The sequence below is a fragment of the Python bivittatus genome, unplaced genomic scaffold (assembly GCF_059951505.1).
Source record: "Python bivittatus isolate LINGU-HERP-01145 unplaced genomic scaffold, Pbiv_v1 ctg000100_np1212, whole genome shotgun sequence".
In the NCBI taxonomy this organism is placed as follows: Eukaryota; Metazoa; Chordata; class Lepidosauria; order Squamata; family Pythonidae; genus Python; species Python bivittatus.
The window spans coordinates 367,894-387,978 of NW_028277038.1; the positions used below are offsets into that span (position 1 = coordinate 367,894).

At 58.8% G+C, this 20,085-nt stretch overlaps 2 protein-coding genes across 5 annotated transcripts; both read left to right on the top strand.

The window, feature by feature from the left end:
* Positions 1–397: 397 nt before the first annotated feature.
* Positions 398–11,776, top strand: TPST2 (tyrosylprotein sulfotransferase 2). Of its 4 annotated transcripts, XM_088135047.1 has the most exons (8): positions 2,456–2,946; positions 7,402–7,483; positions 7,603–7,686; positions 8,349–9,255; positions 10,025–10,223; positions 10,471–10,521; positions 11,063–11,111; positions 11,307–11,776. In XM_088135047.1, exons 4-7 carry the CDS (start codon positions 8,417–8,419, stop codon positions 11,090–11,092), a joined length of 1,119 nt encoding a protein of 372 aa, XP_087991173.1. In that variant the 5' UTR covers positions 2,456–2,946; positions 7,402–7,483; positions 7,603–7,686; positions 8,349–8,416; the 3' UTR covers positions 11,093–11,111; positions 11,307–11,776. The 4 variants fall into 4 exon arrangements, with proteins under 4 accessions (XP_087991175.1, XP_087991173.1, XP_087991171.1 ...); XM_088135049.1 differs by lacking the exons at positions 2,456–2,946; positions 7,402–7,483 and adding an exon at positions 398–2,414; XM_088135045.1 differs by lacking the exon at positions 7,402–7,483.
* Positions 11,777–13,551: 1,775 nt separating this feature from the next.
* On the top strand, positions 13,552–19,761 carry TFIP11 (tuftelin interacting protein 11). The gene is made up of 12 exons (XM_088135035.1): positions 13,552–14,029; positions 14,138–14,309; positions 14,403–14,559; positions 15,210–15,337; positions 15,719–15,871; positions 16,145–16,663; positions 17,003–17,109; positions 17,461–17,629; positions 17,760–18,003; positions 18,510–18,652; positions 18,904–19,069; positions 19,240–19,761. The coding sequence occupies exons 1-12, from the start codon at positions 13,821–13,823 to the stop codon at positions 19,593–19,595; spliced, it is 2,523 nt and encodes an 840-aa protein (XP_087991161.1). The 5' UTR covers positions 13,552–13,820; the 3' UTR covers positions 19,596–19,761.
* Positions 19,762–20,085: the final 324 nt, after the last annotated feature.

Sequence of the window (20,085 nt, forward strand, 5' to 3'; positions counted from 1 at the left end):
GACCCCCCTGCCAAGTAGGTATGAGGCGGGCGACCCATTGGCAGGAAGGGGAAGCAGGAAAAAAATCGGGCGGGGGTTCCGTGTCCAGTTCTTGGGGGGCCTAAATGAACAAGGCAAAACGAAGCGGGCAACGCGTTCGCTGGGCAGAGACCGTCCTGCCCACGCCCTTGGGCCAAGGGCCTCCCGCAGCAGCCCAGCAGGGAGGAGGACGCGGGTCCTCAGATGGGCCGGGCGAGGGCGAGCGGTTTCCTTGCTTAAGTCGCCACCTGCTGCCCGAAGGGCCTGCGCGGCGCCTCTCTCCTTCCTGCAACCCGCCCCCTCCTTGCTCGGCGCTCTGAGAAAGGGCCCCCCCCCCGGTTGGAGCCAGGCGCCCGCCGCGAGGGAAAGGGGATCCTGCGCCGGAGCCCCGGAGCGGCGAGCGTCCGCTGGGGCTGCCCTTCATTCGACGCGCCGAGCGCTCAGCCGGGGAGACGCCTCGGCCCGGACTGGCTGGGATGGTTCGGCTTCCCCGGGGGTCCGCGAGGTGCAAAACCGGCCCGGGCGGTGCGCGGAGGGTTCGGGGCGTTACGCCAGCCCGCGAACGGGCTCATTCGGGACGCGATGAAAAGCAGCTGTCTGAACGCCGGCCGGCCGGCCGTGTTGGTTGTTCCTCGCGGAGCGGGAGGGAAGAAGCGGCGGCTAGGCTGGCCGAGGGAAGGGAGAGCCGCCCCCCGCCTTGCCTCCAGCCCCCCAAACTCTTCGCTCAGGGCGGGGGAGAGGAGAGGACCGAGACGCAGCGCGGACTGCAGCTGCTCGCGGCGGGGAGGGCGGGCGCCGGGGTCCCCCAGGGGTGGCCCCCCGAGAGGATCTTGTGTGCCGCGGGGGGGTCGCTGTCCTCACCCCCTCGTGGCTTCCAGCGAGGAAGCGCGGAGTTGGACTTCAACTCCCAGGATGCTTTGGCGGCCGTGCGCGCGGGGAGGGATGGGAAGTCCCAGTCTAACGACTCTCCAACAGACCCACCTACCCCCCGCCGCTCTTAAAATAGCGCAGCGCGGGGGCACGAGCGTGTCTTTCGGGCGTCGAAAGGGGCGTCTCGACAGCCGTGGCGGTACCGCTGATTTGCGCCGTGGCGGTGTGCGCGTCCCCCTCACGCTTTCTCGGCAGCTCAAGTGTTAAGCTCCCGGGCATTCTGGGAGATGTAGTTCCTTCGCGAGGGGCTTTCCACTTGCCTCTGGAAACTACATTCCCCAGAATCGACCAGCTGCGTTCCGCGAAGGGCGCGCGAATGGGGCGGCTCTGCGGGCGGCTTCAGCCTTGGCGTGCGGGACCGATTCTGGGAGTCCGTCTGTCTGCCAGCGGGGGCGCCTCATCGCCTGCGGGCAGGGCACGTTCTCGGGGGCGGCCACGCGATGGAGCTGCAGCCCCTTCCCTAAGCCGGCGTCTTCCCGGGCAGGGCTTGGACGTCAGCTCCCGCCATTCTCGGCCCTCCTGCAGCCCGGAAGAAGACCGGCCGGCGCGAGCGCGTGGAGGTGAACGCCCGCCCGGCTTCTCGTTCCGAATTGGGAGCGGAGCGATGCTGGGCGACGGATCGTCTCTGCCGGAGGCGAGGTCGAAGGCCCCCGCCCCGCCGCAGAAAGCGAGCCAGCTGCTCCGGGAAGGAAGCTCGGGGGTGTCCCCGAAGCCTCGACGCTTACTGGGTGGCGCCCGCTGGCTTGCCCGCCAGGCCCAGCAGAGCGCCCCGTTTCTATAAGGGGCAGGGTTCAGCCCCGCCGTGGCTGCCCTCCGCCGCCCCTGCACGAGAGGGACGCATCCACCGAGGGGCAGCCCTGAGCGGGGCAGCCCGAAGACAGGGACGGGCGGGGGCCGTGAGAGGTCTCCGAAGGATCTGAAAGCAGAGCCTGGTCCGGAGGCGGCGGCGCGGCCCCCGTGCCTTCTTCCCTTGCGGGGCTCGCTGGTTCAGTTCTGGCCCGAAGGGGCCCCAGTGCTTGGCGATCTCGAAGGGAAGACGCTTGCCAAGGTCTTCCCGCTTCACGAAGGCCGCCTTCGCAGGGAGGCCTCCAAACGCCTCCAGCTCCCCTCGTCCTGGTCCTCGGCTGGCGCCCGCAGGGTTTGCAGCGGAACCATAAAAAAACGGGGCAACTCCAGAGTTCCGCGACTCTTTCGGGTGCCGGAAGAGTCTCTCTTCTTGGGGATGGGCGCTCTGGCCACGCGCTCGTAGGTGTAGCGGCTACAGTGAAACCAGCCTCCCCTTCTGCCCGTTCTAAGGAAGAGTCAGTGAGCCAGGCACATCAGGCCGAACAGCTGGCAACGCCAGGCTGCCCTCCGCAGTCCATCCTCCAGCGCCGCTTTGATCCGAGGGAGCGCGACCCCATCTCCCTCCCGGCAGGCCGGGGCCCAGAAAGAGACGCCTCTTCCCAGCTGCTGAGCTTCGAAAAGTAGGGATGGCCCCCTCCCTCCCTCCAGAAAGGAGCTGCGGCTCCCCTCGCCCCGCTCACCCCTCTGTGCTGTAAGCGGGCTCCCCTTGTCCTTCCTTGGTTCATGTTACCATGAAGAAGTGAGCCACGCACCCAGGCCGGCGGAATCGCCGGGCCGGGCGGCCCCGAGAGCCTCCCGGCGGCCAGGCGGACTCAGCCTGCCTACGGGGGCCCGGCGAGGGAGCCTGCCGGCCGGCGCCGCTGAGAGCTGCTGCCGGGGGTAAGGCTGTCCCACCGCCCCGGCTCCATCCCCAACAGAAGTGCCAGCTCAGCGCCGCCCGCGCCTTGCCGGGAGCGGCACTCTGCTGCTCCTCAGAGGGCCCGCCGCGGGGCGGGGCGGGGCGGGGCGGTGCCTTCCTCCTCCTCCTCCTCCTCCTCCGTGCGCGTGACGTCTCTCGGCGCCGGCCGGGGAGCGGGAGGAGCGAAGCCGCCCGGGAGCTGCCTTGCGCTCTCAGTGGCCGAAGGAGACTCCGCCGCCGGCGCGGTTCGAGCGGTGAGTACCTCCGCCGCTTCGCAGCCCGCCCCGCGCCCCCCTCTCGCTCGGAGCCCCCGGGCCGGGCGCTGCCTTCCGCCGACGCGCTCCTCCTCCGCGGCAGGCGAGGGTCCCCCGCGCCTGGGGCTGCCGGCGCCCTGCCAGCCTGGCGCCCTCCGGGAGCCCCGCTCCTCCCCCCGGGCTCCGGCGAAAGCCTTTCTCCTGGCACCGCGACTGACCCGCTTTGCTCGCCAGGGTGCTCTCGGCCTGTTTGCCGTTGGGCCTTGGTGCCCGCGACACGGCTGGGTTCCCACGCCGCGCGGACCCTGCGCTCTGAGCCCCCACAATGGCCGGTTGGGCAGCGCCTGTGCGAACCGCCTGCAGCTTCTCTGCACTTTGTAGCCTCTGATGCCCCCCACGTCTTTGTTTCTTCTTCCCCTCAAGAAAAGCGAGCTGCCAGCATTCGAAGCCCTCTGTCTGGAAGGAGCCCCAGGTCCAGGGGTACAGTGCTCCTGACCCTGGAGGCTTCCTACTGGTAGTCTGTGATGGAACCTCCTTCCCCGCAGGACAAATACCGCCCCCCCCCCATCAGTTAGGATACAGTTTGCCAAAAGGAGAGGATGGGGTCCAGGAATTGCTTTTGGACATCGGAACGGAGCTGGTCCTTCCACTGAAAACTCCATTCTGGATCCCCCGCCCCAGCTGCCTTGAGGCAAGGAGGCAGCTGGGAGATCTGGCCTTGGCCGGCTGGGGCCGCTGGGGGTCAGGCATCCCTGCTCTTCTTCTCCGATGCCACCCTCTGGTCAGGATAGCAAATCCCAGGGGTTGATTTGCCTTTTGGGCCACAGGAGGGGTCCCCGGGTTCTCTCGCAGCCCCTGGGCCTCTACTGGCACCATTGCCCGCCCACCCGGTGCTGTTTTCAGTCTTTTTTTCCCATGGCTGAAAAGCGTCACTTGCATCAGCTGGGCATGCAATCTGTCCAGTCTGAGGGCCTCCTCCTTCCTCAGTGGGAAGCCGCCGCCTCTCTTTCCTCTGTGTGCGTGTGTGTGTGTGTGTTTGCGCGTGCATGTAGATGTGCGTAAGCTGCTTTTAACAACCTACATAATACCAGCATGGCAAATGGTTCATCCCTGCAACGCTCTGCTGAAGATAGAAGAAAAGATGACATGCAACCTTGAAGGAAAAATATTGTGTTTGGGGCCTAGAAGCAGTTTTGTCCTTTATAACGGGTCAGAAGGTTATCTGAATTCTTCCTATCATCAACAGACCTCATTTGTTTGTTTGCTTGTTTTTACTGAAAAACACAGTGCTCCTAGTCCTCATGGATCTTTAGTTCTGTGAGTAGCTCTGACTGGCAGATGGTTCAAAGACTGTGTTGCTGGTTGGGAGGAAGAGAGGCGATTCAATGGAGTGCTGAGAAGCTGAAAGGCGTCCTGCCCTCGGGAGCAGGCAGGCCACAGCTGCCTCCCCAGAGCCCAAGGAACATTGCCCCCCCCCCCCCGTGCTCTGTGGCAAGGTGGCATTGCTGAAAGGCTCCTGAAAGACCCCAGTCTGAAATCTTGTGCCCCAACTGGTTTGTCTGGCCGATCTTGTGGTGGGAAGGCCCCGCAAGGGTCTGGTGGGTTGTGTCTGGAAGAACAGATCCTCGGAGCCTTCAGCAGGTCCTCAGGGCCTCCCTTGACACTGTGGACAGCATTCATTGTGGGACTGCCATTTATTATTTCCATTTTATGGCGGGGGGGAGCTGAGGCAAACCAAAAGTTTGCCCAAGCCTTGCAGTTGATCCATGCTAGAGATGGGCTGGGGCCCAAGTCTCCAAGGGGGCTTGAGCCTTTAAGGAGAAGGCGCGATCCTTGTGCTCTGGTGCACCGTTAGCATGGGTGCTAAGTATCGATGCTAAGATGCGGAAGCGGCTCCCAGGTTTACAGTTCCCTTTTGGACCTCTTGAAGAACCTGTGAGCTACACTGGAAGGCCATTTGCAGGAGAGGCCTCTGTTTTAGAGAAAGCTGAGTCAAACTGAAGACCAGAGCCCACAAGTGTGATTTTGCAAGTGGCACAGGAAACTAATTTTATCTCCTTCCTCAGCTGCTCCAGGCATGCAGCTCTTGACTTCCTCTCACAAGCCTGGAGAGAGACTGAACTCGTTTTCAAGACCGCCTCTCTTCCACCTCTTCTCTTGCATCTGGAGGCATTCCAGGGCTGTGTTTGGGCCTCATTCCTATTACCTTTCCATTCCTCGGCTGCTTGTTCAAAAGGAAAAAGCCTAGTCTGGAGGCCAGTGCCCCCTTGCAGAGCAGAGTCTGTTTGTTTGCCTCTCTGAGCTGTCCCTCCCTCCCTCTGGACTGGAAACTCTCCATTTAAATAGCTGCTCTTCAGCTGAGTGGACAGCCCTTCTAGGTCTCCATTTAAGTGCGGGGGGGGGGCACTCTCACTGCTGAACGGCTGAATAAATGCTGCTGAACTTGGAACCTGCTGGGGCAGGACATTTCCAGTGCAGTCCTGTAATGGTTTTGCAAGGCTTGGAAACAGAGAGGCCTGACCCCCCAGCCTCCCTGGGACAGGAGTTGGGGGTCTCCCTCCTGGTTTGGATAGGGGGAAGGTGTGACCTGGAGCCTACATTTCAAAATATTTTCTCCCTGATCTGCACCAAGCCTTTCCCATCCAAAGGCTCCTTCCAGTGCTTAAGGTGTCCCAGGACTCCTTCCAGTTTCCTGGGCTGATGGGAAGAGGAGCTGACGTGGTCTGCCAGCACCAAACCCCCGAGACTGTTTCACCATTCTTCCCTCCCTTCTTCCACATCATCTCTCCTGCAACAGGAGTCCTGTTCTTGCCGCTGCATCATGATTTCCAGAATGTCTTGGCCCAGATGCAGATCTGGAAATGCCCTTCTCGAGAGGCACAAGAGCTCCCTGAGGCATCCAGGAACCTTCTGCCACGTCAGTCCGGTGGTCGTATTTCACCCCGCCAAAGCAGCGCCCCGCTGGGCTTTTCTCAGGCGTGGATGGCTGAGCAGCCGCAGTCAGCCCTGAATCACAGTGGGGCAGCCGGCTGTGTGGCTCACAGCCCCTTAGCAACCAGCCTGACAGTTCTAGAATCCTGATCCATTTCCGGCCGGTTGCAAATCCACGGGGCCCCTCCTTTTGCTCAAACCAGGGGCTGGGAGTATCCTGGCTGGCTTCGCTGCAGGGGGGAACTAGTCATGGAGATGAGCTCAGCCACCAGGACCCCCTCTCGTGGGAAGACATCCCTGAGCCTTCTCCCCGAGTAGCCTCAGGAAAGCAGCCCGCGAGAGGCCAAAGCTGGGGGCCTTTGCAGAGGGATCCCCCGCTCCCTCCTGGCTTCTTCTGTCAAAGGCGTTGGGGACGGGGCTCAGGGAATGGCCCCATCCTGATAGGAGGCAGTTCTGAAAGCATCCCGCCGTCTTTCCGGAGAGACTCAGAGTGTCCCCTCGAGCTTCACTCAAGAAACCACAGGGCCTCTTCCCAGAAGATCTTTCTGCTGCTGTGGTGGTGGGAGAATGCTTGGCAGATGAACAGCCCGCTGGGTTTTGTTTTCTGGGTGGAGGTCCTGCCCGGCCTCTGTAGAAGGTACTTGTTCTGCAGGGCCTTAGGGAAATTGGGGCCGCACTTCAGGGGCACCACCGAGGTGCTCAGTTGCAAGCCTGACCCCGATCCTTCCCACCTGATTCCGGTTGCCTTCCCTGGACAGCCTCTATGGAGGTGGGCACCGTATTCTGGGAGCTTCTCCACTGCAGAGCTGGGCTCAGCTTTGGCATCCGAGCACAAGCCGGTCTTTCAGCCGGTGGGACTAAGGATCAGAAGCGGCCACAAGGGACCATCCAAGGAGCCAAACAACCGTCGTGTGCAGTTGTTTGGTGTTAGAGTTAGACCAATAAACGCATTTCTGCCCACCCTTTTACTTTTTAAATATATTTCCACTTCAAAAGCTGGATTTTTTACCACTGGGGGAACATAGCCTCAGCTTGACATTCTGGTGCATTGCACTGATTCCTTAAACGTCGCAAAGGAATGTTAACATTTTGAGGGTGGCACGTAACCTAGAAGGCCCTTTTCTTCTGATTGCGGCATGTTCTTCCCACCGCTTAGCCAACCTAAGAAACCCTTTCCCACTTCAAAAAGCCCCCCATGATGGTGCAGCTGGTACCTTTGGGCTCTTCTGAAGATGCAGCTGAACAGAAGAGAGGAAGTCCCTTGGATGTTGCAGAACAGAAATTTCCTGTTTACATAATGCAGTGAATTACCGAGAAACCTCCTTCCGTAGGAACTTCTTCTCGAAGGTGCAGCCTTTTATCTGGGCCGCCCTGCGGGTGTGTGTGCATTGTGTGCGTTGCGTGCTGGCCTTGATAAGAGGGGAGGTGTCTCTGTGGGGCTCCCCGAGCTGCTGTGTGGCCTGGTGGAGCACGGCTGCCTGTCTGTTGTCGTGGCAACAGGCTCAGTCTTTGTCCCCGAAACAGGCCGCGGAGATGTTCTTCCCGCACCCTCTGGAATGCAGCTTCAAGCCGAGCTGATCGCCCGGGGGGCCACTGCCAGCGTCAGGTGGGCCTTCTGCACAGACAGGAGGCTGTCCGGGGCCGTTACGAGAGCAGGGAGCTCCGCGGCAAGATGCTCCCCGTCTGTGAAGCGTCCAGCTGACTTTGTGCTTTTCCTTCCCCCAGAGCTGGATTTTCCTGATTTCGGGGTTTGCCGTTGGGCTGAGAGGGAGCAACGAATGAGCAGGAAAATGAACTCTGCCAGTCGAGGTGAGCACTTTGTCACCGTAATAGTCTCCCAACGTTTGTCGGCAGCGGGTGGATGGACGTTGGACTTGCACTTCCACTCCCCCACCCTGCCCCGTACTCGAGGCCATTAATATTTGATCAGATTCAAAAGCTTCAAGGACCTCGTAAAAGGCGGGTGGCTTTTTGGCATGAAAGCCCCACAGACCTGAAGGGGGGGGCAGATGGAGGTTGAGGAGAATTGCGCGGGGGTCCTCCTGGGATTGGAGGCTGCCAACCCTAACCCCAGCAAAAAGGTAAATGCTGCTTTTTTGGCGTTCCCCACCGGCCTCTTCCTCATGCACCCAGAAGGTCGTTGCTGAGAAAGCCAGTCCCAAATTCCTTCAGCCCAAGGCTAGGATCTGGCCTCCCCACCCCAGCAATTTGAGTACCCCCAGATTCTGGCAAGGGAGACCCTTTTCGAGGGAGCCACTTAAGCCCTGCTAAGCAGCAGCACGGAGGCCTTGGGGCAAGAGAGAGCTGAGATGCCCCACGCTCTCCCGTCTCCCTCCCTGGAAGCGGATGGCGGTGCCTCCACCCTGGGTCGGCCCCCCTCTGCCAAGAGAAGCGAATGATGAAGGATCCCCTGCGGGCGAGGGCTAAGGGATCTTCCCGCTGGCGGTGGTGGGTCGTTGTTGTCTTCGCAGGGCCTGGCCTTTGGGTGCCCAGATGGTGAAGGTGGCGCAATCCCTGGTCCCATGCGGAGGGGGCGAGGATGCGGCTGACCGTGAGACGAGTGCTAATGGTGGCGGGCTTCGCCGTGGCCCTGATGGTTTCCGTCCACCTGGGCCAGCAGGTGCTACAGTGCCAGCAGATCCTGGGCCAGGGCCTCAGCCGGGGACTGATGCGCCCTGAAAGTGAAGAGCTGGTGATGCTCGACTCCAACCGGGTTGAATATCGCTACAGTAAGGAGATGCCGCTGATCTTCATCGGTGGCGTCCCTCGGAGCGGGACCACCCTGATGCGAGCCATGCTGGACGCGCATCCGGAGGTGCGCTGTGGGGAAGAGACACGCATCATCCCGCGGGTGCTAGCCATGCGCCAAGCCTGGTCCAAATCTGGGCGGGAAAAGATGCGCCTGGACGAAGCCGGGGTGACAGACCAGGTCTTGGACGCGGCCATGCAGGCCTTCATCCTGGAGGTGATTGCCAAGCACGGGGAGCCAGCCCGGTACCTCTGCAACAAGGACCCTTTCACGCTCAAGTCCTCCATTTACCTCTCCCACCTCTTCCCCAACTCCAAATTCCTCCTGATGGTTCGCGATGGACGGGCTTCCGTCCACTCCATGATCACCAGGAAGGTCACCATTGCCGGCTTCGACCTTCGCAGCTACCGGGATTGCTTGACTAAGTGGAACAAAGCGATTGAGGTGATGTACTCCCAGTGCCTGGCGATCGGCCGGCTGCGGTGCCTCCCCGTCTACTACGAGCAGCTGGTTCTGCACCCCCAGAAATCCATGCGGGCCATCATGGACTTCCTGGACATCGCCTGGAGCGATGCGGTCCTGCACCACGAGGAGCTGATCGGGAAGCCAGGCGGGGTCTCCCTGTCCAAGTGAGTGGCCGGTGGGGCTCACCCCGTGGCCCGTCTGAGGTGGGGTCAGCACTAGCGGGGAGGCTAGAGCTTCCTCGGAAAGCCCAGGGCAGGGTCCCCAAAGTCTCCAGGCCAGACAGTCCAATCTCCCAAGTTCTTTCACACTGAGCTTGTGAGCCATCAAGTTGGCCTTGATCCAGCACGGCGGGCAGAGTCATTTTAAATGGGAGCAAGGAGCTTTTACACATACATTAGTAGCTTCCCCCTTTTTATCTTCTCGCTCCCCATCATTTTGATAGCCTAATTACTCCGCTCCACAGGAATGGCAGCGTACGGAGCCTTTAATCCTTGGCCTCCTCGTGTCACTGTACTGATTATAACACAACAGTAGGATCCTGTTTTAAATCCCGTCTGTGCATTCCAGACAAGTTTTGCTGGCTTGGTAGCAACTACGCTTTTCAGATTGTCGGTGGTGCTGATACGAACTCTAGTGTTCCGAAGGAACAACACAGGAGAAAGTCACAACAACTACAGCAGCCATAGCCCCTACCCGGCAACTGTTCCTGTTGTCTTGGAAAACCCCCTGGGCTAAGATGGAGCCTTTGGGCCGGCAGCCCTTTGGTCTGTAAACAGGCTTTCATCCTGGTTGCTCAGGGACTCGCCACAGTGAGGAGAAAAAAGCAGGGTCTTTGGAGAAACTATGACCTTTGGGGAGGCTGCAGCTAGGAAGGAAAGCAAGTGGAAGCCCCCCCCCACATCTATTGTCCTTCTGCACCTTGTCTCTACACAGGATCGAGCGATCCACGGACCAGGTGATCAAGCCTGTGAACATGGAGGCCTTGACGAAGTGGCTGGGACACATTCCGGCAGACGTTGTGCAGGACATGGCCCACATTGCCCCCATGCTGGCCAGGCTGGGCTATGACCCCTATGCAAACCCTCCCAACTATGGCAGCCCAGACCCCATGGTGATCAACAACACCCACCGGGTGAGTGCCGCAGGAGTCTTTCTCTCAGGGCAGGTCCTCGTGTGCTGGTTGGGGTCTTCTTCCCATCTGCAAACTGGATTTTTATAAGCCCCTCCAACCCTCCTTGCTCAGAGCAAGAGAAGCAGGCTTTGTGCTTGCTAAAGGTGGCCCAGTAAGCCCACCTTTTCAACTGGGAGATGCTGACCGCATCGCCGAGCAGAGGGGTGAAGGGCACATTCCTGGCTGACTCTGTGCTCCTTTGTGCCAGGTTCTGAACGGGGACTTTAAAACACCTGCCAATTTGAAAGGACACCTTCAGGTAAGTTTCTTCGCCTCTGTCCATGCTTTTATTTATTTTATTTATTTGTCATATTTGTATTTATATTTTCTCTTCCCCTGCAGAAATGCTCCTAATTTCTGTAAGCCTACCAGCCCCCCCCCCCAAAAGTCTTTTAGTTCTGGTGCTGGATAGTTTTCAAGGGCAGGGGCAAAAAGGATCCTGAAATAAGAATGTTCCCATCTTTGAAATGCTGCCCCATTGAGAGGATCCTGTTAGGCAGTGCTGTTTTCTCTTGGTGGTGGCTTTTCCCTGCATTCTTCTCTGACAGTTGCAAGAGCACCTCCTCAGATGCATAATTGCCTATAGTTTAAATCAGTTTGGGATTTTTCTGATTGGGATATTGTTCCTGCAGTCAGGAATAGTTAATCTAGTAGTATGTGTCACTTAAATCTTAAAATAGTGTGACTAATTTTGTTCCTATCTGGACATGTTTGGGAAGTTAGAAGCCCCAGATCACCCACCAAATGAAGCTTTCCATCTCAGAAGCTGTGTGACCTTTCTCTGTGTTTGACTTTTGCAGGGGACTCTGAATACTACTGCTTTTCATTGACCAACCTAATGATTTCCAGGTACGTCTCGGGGCGCCCCAGCAGACCTAGTCTCCCGCGTGGGTGGGGTTCCTGATGCTGGGAGAGTAGACTCTCCAGAGTCATCCTCTCAGCCCTGAATTTGCACAAAACGAGGACACCGTGGCTTGCCTCACTGAAACACTATGCTGACACATTCCAGGAGTAATTCTGCTTTTTCCCGCTGGTCTCCTTTAGGTGCAAATTGCTTCCCGTTGTTCTGAAAAGAAGAAAATTTGCAAACAGTGACAGTGGAAATCCATTATCCAAGCATATTGCTTGCTATTGATGTTGCCAAATCAAGTGCTGTCTGCAAAACACTTTTCATTTTGCCATTAATTTGTCAAGTCTGGACTTTCCAATTCCTGGAAAGAAATCGCGTTCCAAGTTTGGACACTGCTCTGCAGTGATACATGTGGAAATTAAAAGGGAACCATAAAGTATATTGGAGAAGATTTTATACTTGTCTGGAGAAGAAGTTTTTAAGGCTCTGCGTAAAACCATCTTGTAATTTTTGTTCTCTAATTTGCAGACCTCAACTAGCTATGTTCCTATAACCTCCTTAGAACGCTTTTGGTCTTACCGGCACTTGTCTCCTTTAATTCTCTCTTCTCAGTAATTTACAAAATTAAAGAGATTTATTTATTAATTCTGAAATATATATGAGGTTGTCTCCTTCAGCTTCTGTTCTTGTGACTGAGTTAAAAAAGGGTTTTAAAATATCAGTCATAACTATCCGTTAGTCCCTAGATTGGGAATGTTCCTGTTGTTTTCGTGGCATATTTCTTTCTGCAGTTATAGAACAGGAAATCTGGTCGTCTCTTGGGGTGGGATTGCAGAGCCCAGAACCCCAGCCAGCAAACTGCCTTGTTCAATCATGCTTAGAACAGGTCGCTCTAATGATCAGGTGTGTAACCGATGAAGCTGTAGAGTCAGCACCAACCTTCGTGGGCCTCCAAGTGACTCCAGGTGGGCAGCACAGGGTTGGCCTGGTGGATGACCACAGGACGATGCAAGGCTGCAGCTGGCCTTCATAGATGCTCTCGTATCAGCTTGTGGTTGTCCAGTTTAGGAGAAAGGGAGCTGTGTTTCCTTGAAATGCAAGGTCAGCTGTGGTTGTTACAGCTATAACATATTTTGCTGGCTGATTTGTGTAGGAATTGTCTTCTCCAAGTACAGAAAAGCACATAGAAAACTAGTTGACCTGCGCCATCCCATGGAGGAGAAACAAATTAGGGCAGGGGGCTGGCTGCCTTCTTGGCAATTGCAAGACTCTTCCACGGATCGGCTTAAAGCTCTTGGTTCTGTCCTCCCCATCCCTAAATTTGTCTTTTCTGGTGGGTTCTTCAGAGCCACTGTGAGAGAAACGAACTCGATCAAGGTGAGGACCTCATCACCGTAACAGACTCTCCTGGCATCTGTCGGCAGCGGGTGGATGGATGGATGCTCGGCCGCCCTGCCTCGCACGCCCACTCCCCGCCCCCACCCCGTGTTTTGTGCCATTAATATTTGATCGTGTCCAAAAGTTGCAAGGGGCTCGTAAAAGCAAAAGCCGGGCGGCTTACGAAGTGAAAGCCCTGCAGAAAAGAAGGGGGGCAGGCGGAGGTTTAGGAGAAACTGGGCAGGGGGTTCTCCTGGGGCCGGAGGCAGCCGTTGGGCGAAACGGGGGCCCCTCCGCGGCTCTCTGACATTCCCCGCCGGCCTCTTTGGGTATGCCAGTCCCCGGTCCGGGAAGGCCCGGGCCGCTTTCCCACCAGAGCTGCTGCCCCCTCCCGCCGCCGCCGCCGCCGCCGCCGCCTGCGATCCCCGCTCGCTCTGCGGTCTCGCCGCGGCCAGGCTCGCCGTCCCCAGCGGCGTCGGCTGGCAGCCAACCACCAACGAAAGCGGCTCCGGCAACCCTCCGGCGGTTTCATCCCGGCGGGCTTGTCCGTTCCTCGGCCCGAAGTAGCAAGGCCGGGGGCGACCCAGTTACCCCAAGCCCAAGCCCGTGGCCGCCGCGGACTGCGCTTCCTGCCCTGCTGCTCCCGGCGCCCCCGGGCGCTTGATGCCGCCGGCCTCTCGCCGACCCAGCCTCTCTTCCGCCCGGCCACCGCGAACGCCAGATCCGCCCTCCAGCCGGCTCCGGCGGGCTTTGCGAGTAAGTGTCCCAGAGCCGCAACGCGAGCGCGGTCTGCTGCGGCGAAACCCTCCGTGGGAAGCGCAGGACCCCCGGCGGCGGCGGCGGCCGCCCCCTCCGCTCGTCCTGCCTGGAGCCTTCTGGCCTCGGCCAGGAGGGGGAGGGGGAGGGGGAGGGGGAGGGGGGCCGCCGGGCTCGGCTCAGCCCTTGGAAGGAGAGGTGGGCTCGGGGCTCCCTCCCCTCTCTGAGGGGCTGGGGGCTCCTGCTTCCGAGGGAGGGAGGGAGGGAGGGAGGGAGCTCTGCAGGCAGACGGCCGGGTGAGAGCTTTCGCAAACCCGCCGTGCCCCGCCTTGCTCGATCTGCACGCGCTCCTCCCCCGGGAACAAGAGCGCATCTGCCCCGAGCCCGCCCGGCCTCCTCGCTCCCCCTCCTCTCGCTCCGCCGCGCCACCGAGACGGCGAGAGAGAGCGGCCGCCCCCGCGCAGGCGCAGGCGCAGCGGCGGCCGGCGCGCCGGAAGCCGCCGGCGCGCGGAAGCGGAAGCGGAAGCAGCGGAGGTCTGCGGCGGCCCGGCGCGTTTCCGCTGCCCGCCGGCGTCATGTCGCTCTCGCACTTGTACGGCCGCGGCGAGGCGGGCGCGGAGGACGGTGGCGTGGAGATGGAGAGCTTCGAGGTCAGCGAGTGGGACCTGCAGAACGAGTTCAACCCCAACCGGCAGCGGCACCGGCAGACCAAGGAGGAGGCCATCTACGGCATGTGGGCCGAGCGCGACTCGGACGAGGAGCGGCCCAGCTTCGGCGGCAAGCGGTGCGCGGGGCGGGGAGCGGGGGACGGGAGCGGGGCGGGGAGCGGGGGGCGGCGGCAGGGCGGGGGCGCCTCCAGGCCCCCCGCCCTAAAAGCCGCGTGCTCGCGCAGGTCCCGGGACTACTCCGCCCCGGTGAGCTTCATCAGCGCCGGGCTGAAGAAGGGGGCGGCGGCGCCGGCGGAGGACTCGGAGGAGGGCCCCGACGAGGACTCGGAGGAGGAGGAGGGCGGGGCGCGGGCGGAGGAGCCCCCCAAGGAGCTGGTGCCGAAGAAGCTGAAGACGGTGAGTCGCGGCCCGCGGAGGGGGCGCCCGCCCCGCCCCGCCCCCTCGGAGGGGATGCTCACCCTCCTTCCCCCCGCTCTCCCCCAAACGCAGGGCGGCAACTTTAAGCCCAGCCAGAAGGGCTTCGTCGGCGGGACCAAGTCCTTCACGGATTTCGGCAGCTGGGAGAGGCACACCAAGGGCATCGGGCAGAAGCTTCTTCAGAAAATGGGCTACGTGCCCGGCAGAGGCCTGGGGAAGAACGCCCAAGGTAGGGCCGGCGCTTCCTGCGCAGAGTGTCTCTGCCTTCCTCCCGTTCCTGCACCGCAGAAACTTCCCTGAGAAGCTGTAGCAGAGCCGGCTTGGTCTTGTGGCGGAGGCCCCGGGCTGGAAAGCAGGAGACGGGGGGTTCTGGGCCCGCCTTAGACAGGAAAGCCGGCTGGGGGACTTCGGGCCACTCCCTCTCCCTCGGCCCGACTCGGCTCCCAGGTGGTGGTTGTGGGGAAAACGGGAGGAGGAAGGAGCATTAGGTACATTTACCGCCTTGAGTTACAGCAGGATAAAAAAACCTTTAAAAAAACACGTTCTTATCCATTATCATCCCAAATTAGTAATTTATAAAATTCAGGGGATGTTGGTGGCATAACCTGTGAGTTTAGTTTTGATTTATTGTTAAAATTGAAACCGTCATTGATGGCAGCTGCATCCACCTGCAAGAAGTTTAGCGCGGCGGGCCATGTCTAGAATTCTGGTTGGCTGTTTCCGTGATGAAGAGTCCCTGTGGATCTTCAGCCCAGGTGGCCACAGGGCGGGTTGCGTGTCTGGCCCAAGGGAGCAGCTGCTGGGGTGCCTGCCCAGGCTGGGCTATTCCATCGCTGTCTCTGGGGGGCGCTCTGTTCTGACCCTCAAGAACTTTCCTAGGTATCATCAACCCCATTGAGGCCAAGCAGAGAAAAGGCAAGGCGGCTATTGGGGCATATGGCTCGGAGCGAACCACGCAGTCCCTGCAAGACTTCCCCATTGTTGACTCTGATGAAGAAGAAGAGGAGGTACAACCCCATGTTCTCCTTTGCCACATTACAGCTGGCGTGGGAGAAGGCTTTCTGTCTCTGCTCTACAGTAAAACAAGGATGGCTCGCTAAAGTCTTCCTATGTTTCTGTATGGTTTTTCCCATACCCGAATGGCTCATGCCAGAAATTTTGGAACTGGGGCGGGGTTGGGAGGGCTTGCGTTACAGTCAGGCAGCAGGCCTGGGAGCTGAAATTTATCTCCTGCAAAATACCTGGCTGCTGGGAACGCCTTCTGTGGCTGCCTGCCTCTTTGGGGGAACAGCACCCCCACCCAACGCAATCCCCTAGTTGATCTCATTACAGAATGGGGGCCTTGTGGATCAAACCCTGCCTGTGACTTTCTTCTCCTCTGCCCCCAGGAATTTCAAAAGGAACTTAGCCAGTGGCGGAAAGACCCCAGCGGGGGCAAGAAAAAACCAAAGTATACATACAAGACAGTGGAGGAGCTGAAGGCCAAGGGCAGGGCGGGCAAGCAATTGTCTGCCCCACAGAAGGAGCTGGCGCAGGTCAAGGTGAGATAGATGGCTGTAGAGGGATGGGCTGGGGGAAGAGGGATGAAGGGGGCAAAGCAATCCTGCTCCAGCCAGGAAATGCAGCAGTAAGCATTTTTCCACGGTCTGAGCTTGCAGGCTTTAATCACCAGCTGCCTTCTTGGTGCTTTGGGCGTGGAATGGGCACCACCACCAACATCAGTAGCCTAACTTGGCTGTCCCCCTGCTCCGTGTGCCCTCTTGGGGCCTGTAATGCCCCCCACTCCCCACCGTGTTCTGCTTCTCTTTTGGAAGGTGATTGACATGACAGGCCGGGAGCAGAAGGTTTACTACAGCTACAGCCAGATCAGCCAGAAGCACAACGTCCCGGAGGACGGTCCCCAGCAGCAGCTGCCTCCGTCGGGCAAGGATGCCAGGATGCAGACGTTCTCCCTGCCAGAGCTGGAGCACAATCTGCAGCTGCTCATTGACCTGACGGAGCAGGAGATCATCCAGAACGACCGGCAGCTGCAGTACGAGCGGGATATGGTGGTCAACCTGACCCACGAGATTGAGAAGACGGCCAAGGTCCTCTCGCGGGAGGAAGCAGACATCCGCAACCTCAGCGAGGTGCTAGAGCTCGTGGAGGAGTGTGAGAGGCGGATGCAGCCCAACTGCGAAGACCCCCTGACTCTGCCTGAGTGCGTCAAGATATTTGAGACCCTCCAGGATAAGTACTATGAAGAATACCAGATGTCAGACCGCGTGGACCTGGCTGTGGCCATCGTCTTCCCTCTGGTCAAGGACTACTTCAAGAACTGGGATCCTCTCAAGGTGGGGCTTCTGTGGTAATTTGTATGCAGCTCCAAAGGGGCTTCTGAGGGCTTGGAGGGAAAACGTCTCGCCAGTTTGCTGATGCGAGCAAGATCGCAAAACATGCCTCCTCCCTGGCCTGTCCCAAGCTGGGGGGCGCAGGGAGCAAAGGTGGCCCTCCGTGCTGAAAACGTTTTGCAAGCTTCACATTCGGATGGATGTCTCTGTGCTCTTACCTGGCTCTTTCAAATGGCTGTATCACCAAATCTCCCAAATGCACGAAACGTTAGAAGAACCTCGTCTCCTTAAGCTTGTGGTTTAGTGCATATCTCACCCAAACTTTCTTTCCTTCCTCTGCAGGACTGCACATCCGGCACAGAGATCCTGGCTAAATGGAAAACCTTGCTGGAGAATGATCAGCTGCTGTCCCACAGTGCACAGGACCTCAGCTCAGATGCTTTTCACAGGTGAGCCTCCAGCAGGAAAGGAGAGAGGGGTTCTTCCCAAGAAGAAACAGTCCCAAATCTTCATTTACACCCCTTCCTTGGGTGGGATTACTGCTTGGGGTCTTTGTGGCAAGGCAGATTAGAAATCCCAGCACAGGTGGCCCCAGAGAAAACAGGATGCTTATCCCACAGCTTGGAGCATCTTGCTCTACTCAGCTTTCTCTCAAGGCCTGAGCAAGGAAGATGCAGGCTTCTTCTAAGTCCATGAGATAAAGCTGGGAAAAGAAGTTGCTGGGAGTGTGGTCTCTTAAAATTCTCCCAGGAGCAAACTGGGTAGATTTAGGCCCTGAACCGCTCACTTGGGATCCTCAGATTGATGTGGGAAACTTGGATGCCGTATGTGCGAAACATCGTGGCACAGTGGCAGCCCCGGAACTGCATCCCGATCGTGGACTTCCTTGACAGCTGGAGGCACATCATTCCTGTGTGGATCCTGGATAACATTCTGGACCAGCTGATCTTCCCCAAGCTGCAGAAGGAGGTGTGGTGGGGGTACTTCAGGCTGCTGTGAGAAACCCAGAGGGAGAACCTGGGAAGAGGAGGGAGCTCTCCTTTCAGCAGCACCAGCCTCCCAACTCCTCCCCTGCGCTTCTTCCCACTCTTGCTTCAAGGTGGAGAACTGGAACCCCCTAACCGACACCGTCCCCATCCACTCGTGGATACACCCCTGGCTTCCCCTGATGCGGGCCCGGCTCGAGCCCCTCTACTCTCCCATTCGCAACAAGCTGTCCAACGCCCTCCAAAAATGGCACCCCAGCGACTCCTCAGCCAAGTTGATTCTGCAGCCCTGGAAGGAGGTTTTCACCCCGGGCTCCTGGGAGGCCTTCATGGTCAAGAACATTGTGCCCAAACTGGGTGAGTCCTGTCCTCTGAGACTCCAGCAGTGCCCAGGCGGCGCCTTCTTTCAGTAACATGCATGGGCCGGACGGGCGGGGGTGGACTGTCCGCCTCTGGAGTGCTGAGATTCTGGCTGGCGAGCACCCCAGAGCTCCCCTTCCTGCCAGTCTGTCTGGCCTTGGCAAAAAAAGGCTGTTGCTTGGCAGCTGCCACCCCAGGAAGCTCCCCCTGCTCACTTTCCTCATCAGCCAGGACGGGGAGGGGGCCAGTCTGACTAGAAGGATCTGGGCTCCAGACCAAGGCCAGCTTTGCTGTGATCCCCACGTGGAGATTCAGAGGCGAGGCAGGGATCATCCTCATGGGAGGGAGAAGGGAACTGCGAGCTCTTGCTCTTGCTTTCCTCCCCAGCCCAGTTTTGGAGACCCCCCCCATTGCAGCTCCCCAAAAGAGTGATGGGGGGCAGCAAGTTGCTGCCCAAGTTAACGGGTGGCTGCCTTTCTTGCTGACTCTTCTCCCTCCCGCAGGTCTGTGTCTCAACGAGCTGATCATCAACCCCCACCAGCAGCACATGGATGCCTTTTTCTGGGTGATGGACTGGGAAGGGGTGGTCTCTGTCTCCAGCTTGGTGGGGCTCCTGGAGAAGCACTTCTTCCCCAAGTGGCTGCAGGTGGGTTGCCCTCAGGAGCCGGCTGGGCTTAAGAGCCACCACACCCAACCCTGCCAGAGCCCTAAGAGCAACCGAGCATCTTGGCTCCCTTCCCTTCTCTTGCTCACAAGCACATCCTCGATCTGCGGCTCCCAAACAGGCTTGGCTTTGAGCCCTTAGGGTGCCAGTGATGCCAGCGGGAGGGGCACCAAGAGCCAGCACAGCTTGTGATGGGCTGTTGTGGCAGCGCCCTCTCTCTTCTCCCCCCACAGGTGCTGTGCTCTTGGCTCAGCAACAACCCCAACTATGAAGAGATCACCAAGTGGTACCTGGGCTGGAAGTCTATGTTTTCTGACCAGGTGCTGGCCCACCCCTCCATCAAGGAGAAGTTCAATGAAGCCCTGGACATCATGAACAGAGCAGTCTCCTCCAGTGTCGGTGTGTGTGCAGTGCGGGCGGGGGCTGTTCTCCCAGTCATCTGAAATGCTTCAAGGGCTGGATACCTGGCCAGGCTTTGGCTGATTATAGAAAGGGGGGCGGTGCAAATGAGAGGCTACAGCTTCAGCCCCTAGGCTCTTTCCTTACCCTTTCCCATGTTCTCTTGCCAGGGGGCTACATGCAGCCCGGTGCACGGGAGAACATTGCCTACCTCACGCACACGGAACGCCGGAAGGACTTCCAGTATGAAGCCATGCAGGAGCGCCGAGAAGCTGAGAATATGGCGCAGCGTGGGATCGGCATGGCTGCCAGTTCTGTGCCCATGAACTTTAAGGACCTCATCCAGACCAAAGCAGAGGAGCACAACATTGTCTTCATGCCCGTCATCGGGAAGCGGCACGAAGGAAAACAGCTGTACACTTTTGGGCGCATTGTCATCTATATTGACCGGGGGGTAGTCTTTGTGCAGGGCGAGAAGACCTGGGTCCCTACCTCCCTGCAGAGCCTCATCGACATGGCCAAGTGAGCACAAGGGGCTGGGCCAGAAAGGCTGCCCCACCTTGCCTCCACCCCACAGAATGCATGGACGCGCTCAGGGTTTCCTGGCACCATCAGCTCCCTTGTGAAAAGGGCTGGAAAAGATGCAGCCCAGAGAGAGAACTCGACATGTAAATAAAGTACATCTAGCTTATTCTGCGGCTTTCACCTGCTACAATTTATGGGTTGCCAGCAGGGAGAAGGCTGCAGACTAGTGAAATGCTCAAGCCACTGAGCCTTTGCGGGGGCGGGGGGGGGAGGGAAAGAGAAGCAAACCACCTTTGATTTGGCAAGCCACCAAAGGAGCTTGAGAAAGGCAGGAGAGGAGAATAACTGCCGTGTAATAGAAATCACAGAAAGAGTTCTGGAGGACTTTTTTAATTGAAACGTTATAAAAGCATTTGGGTGGCTGGTAGATCCCTGGAGTCTCTGTCACGCAACAGCAGCTGAGCTTGGTCTGCTGAGTGGGTGAGCTTTGT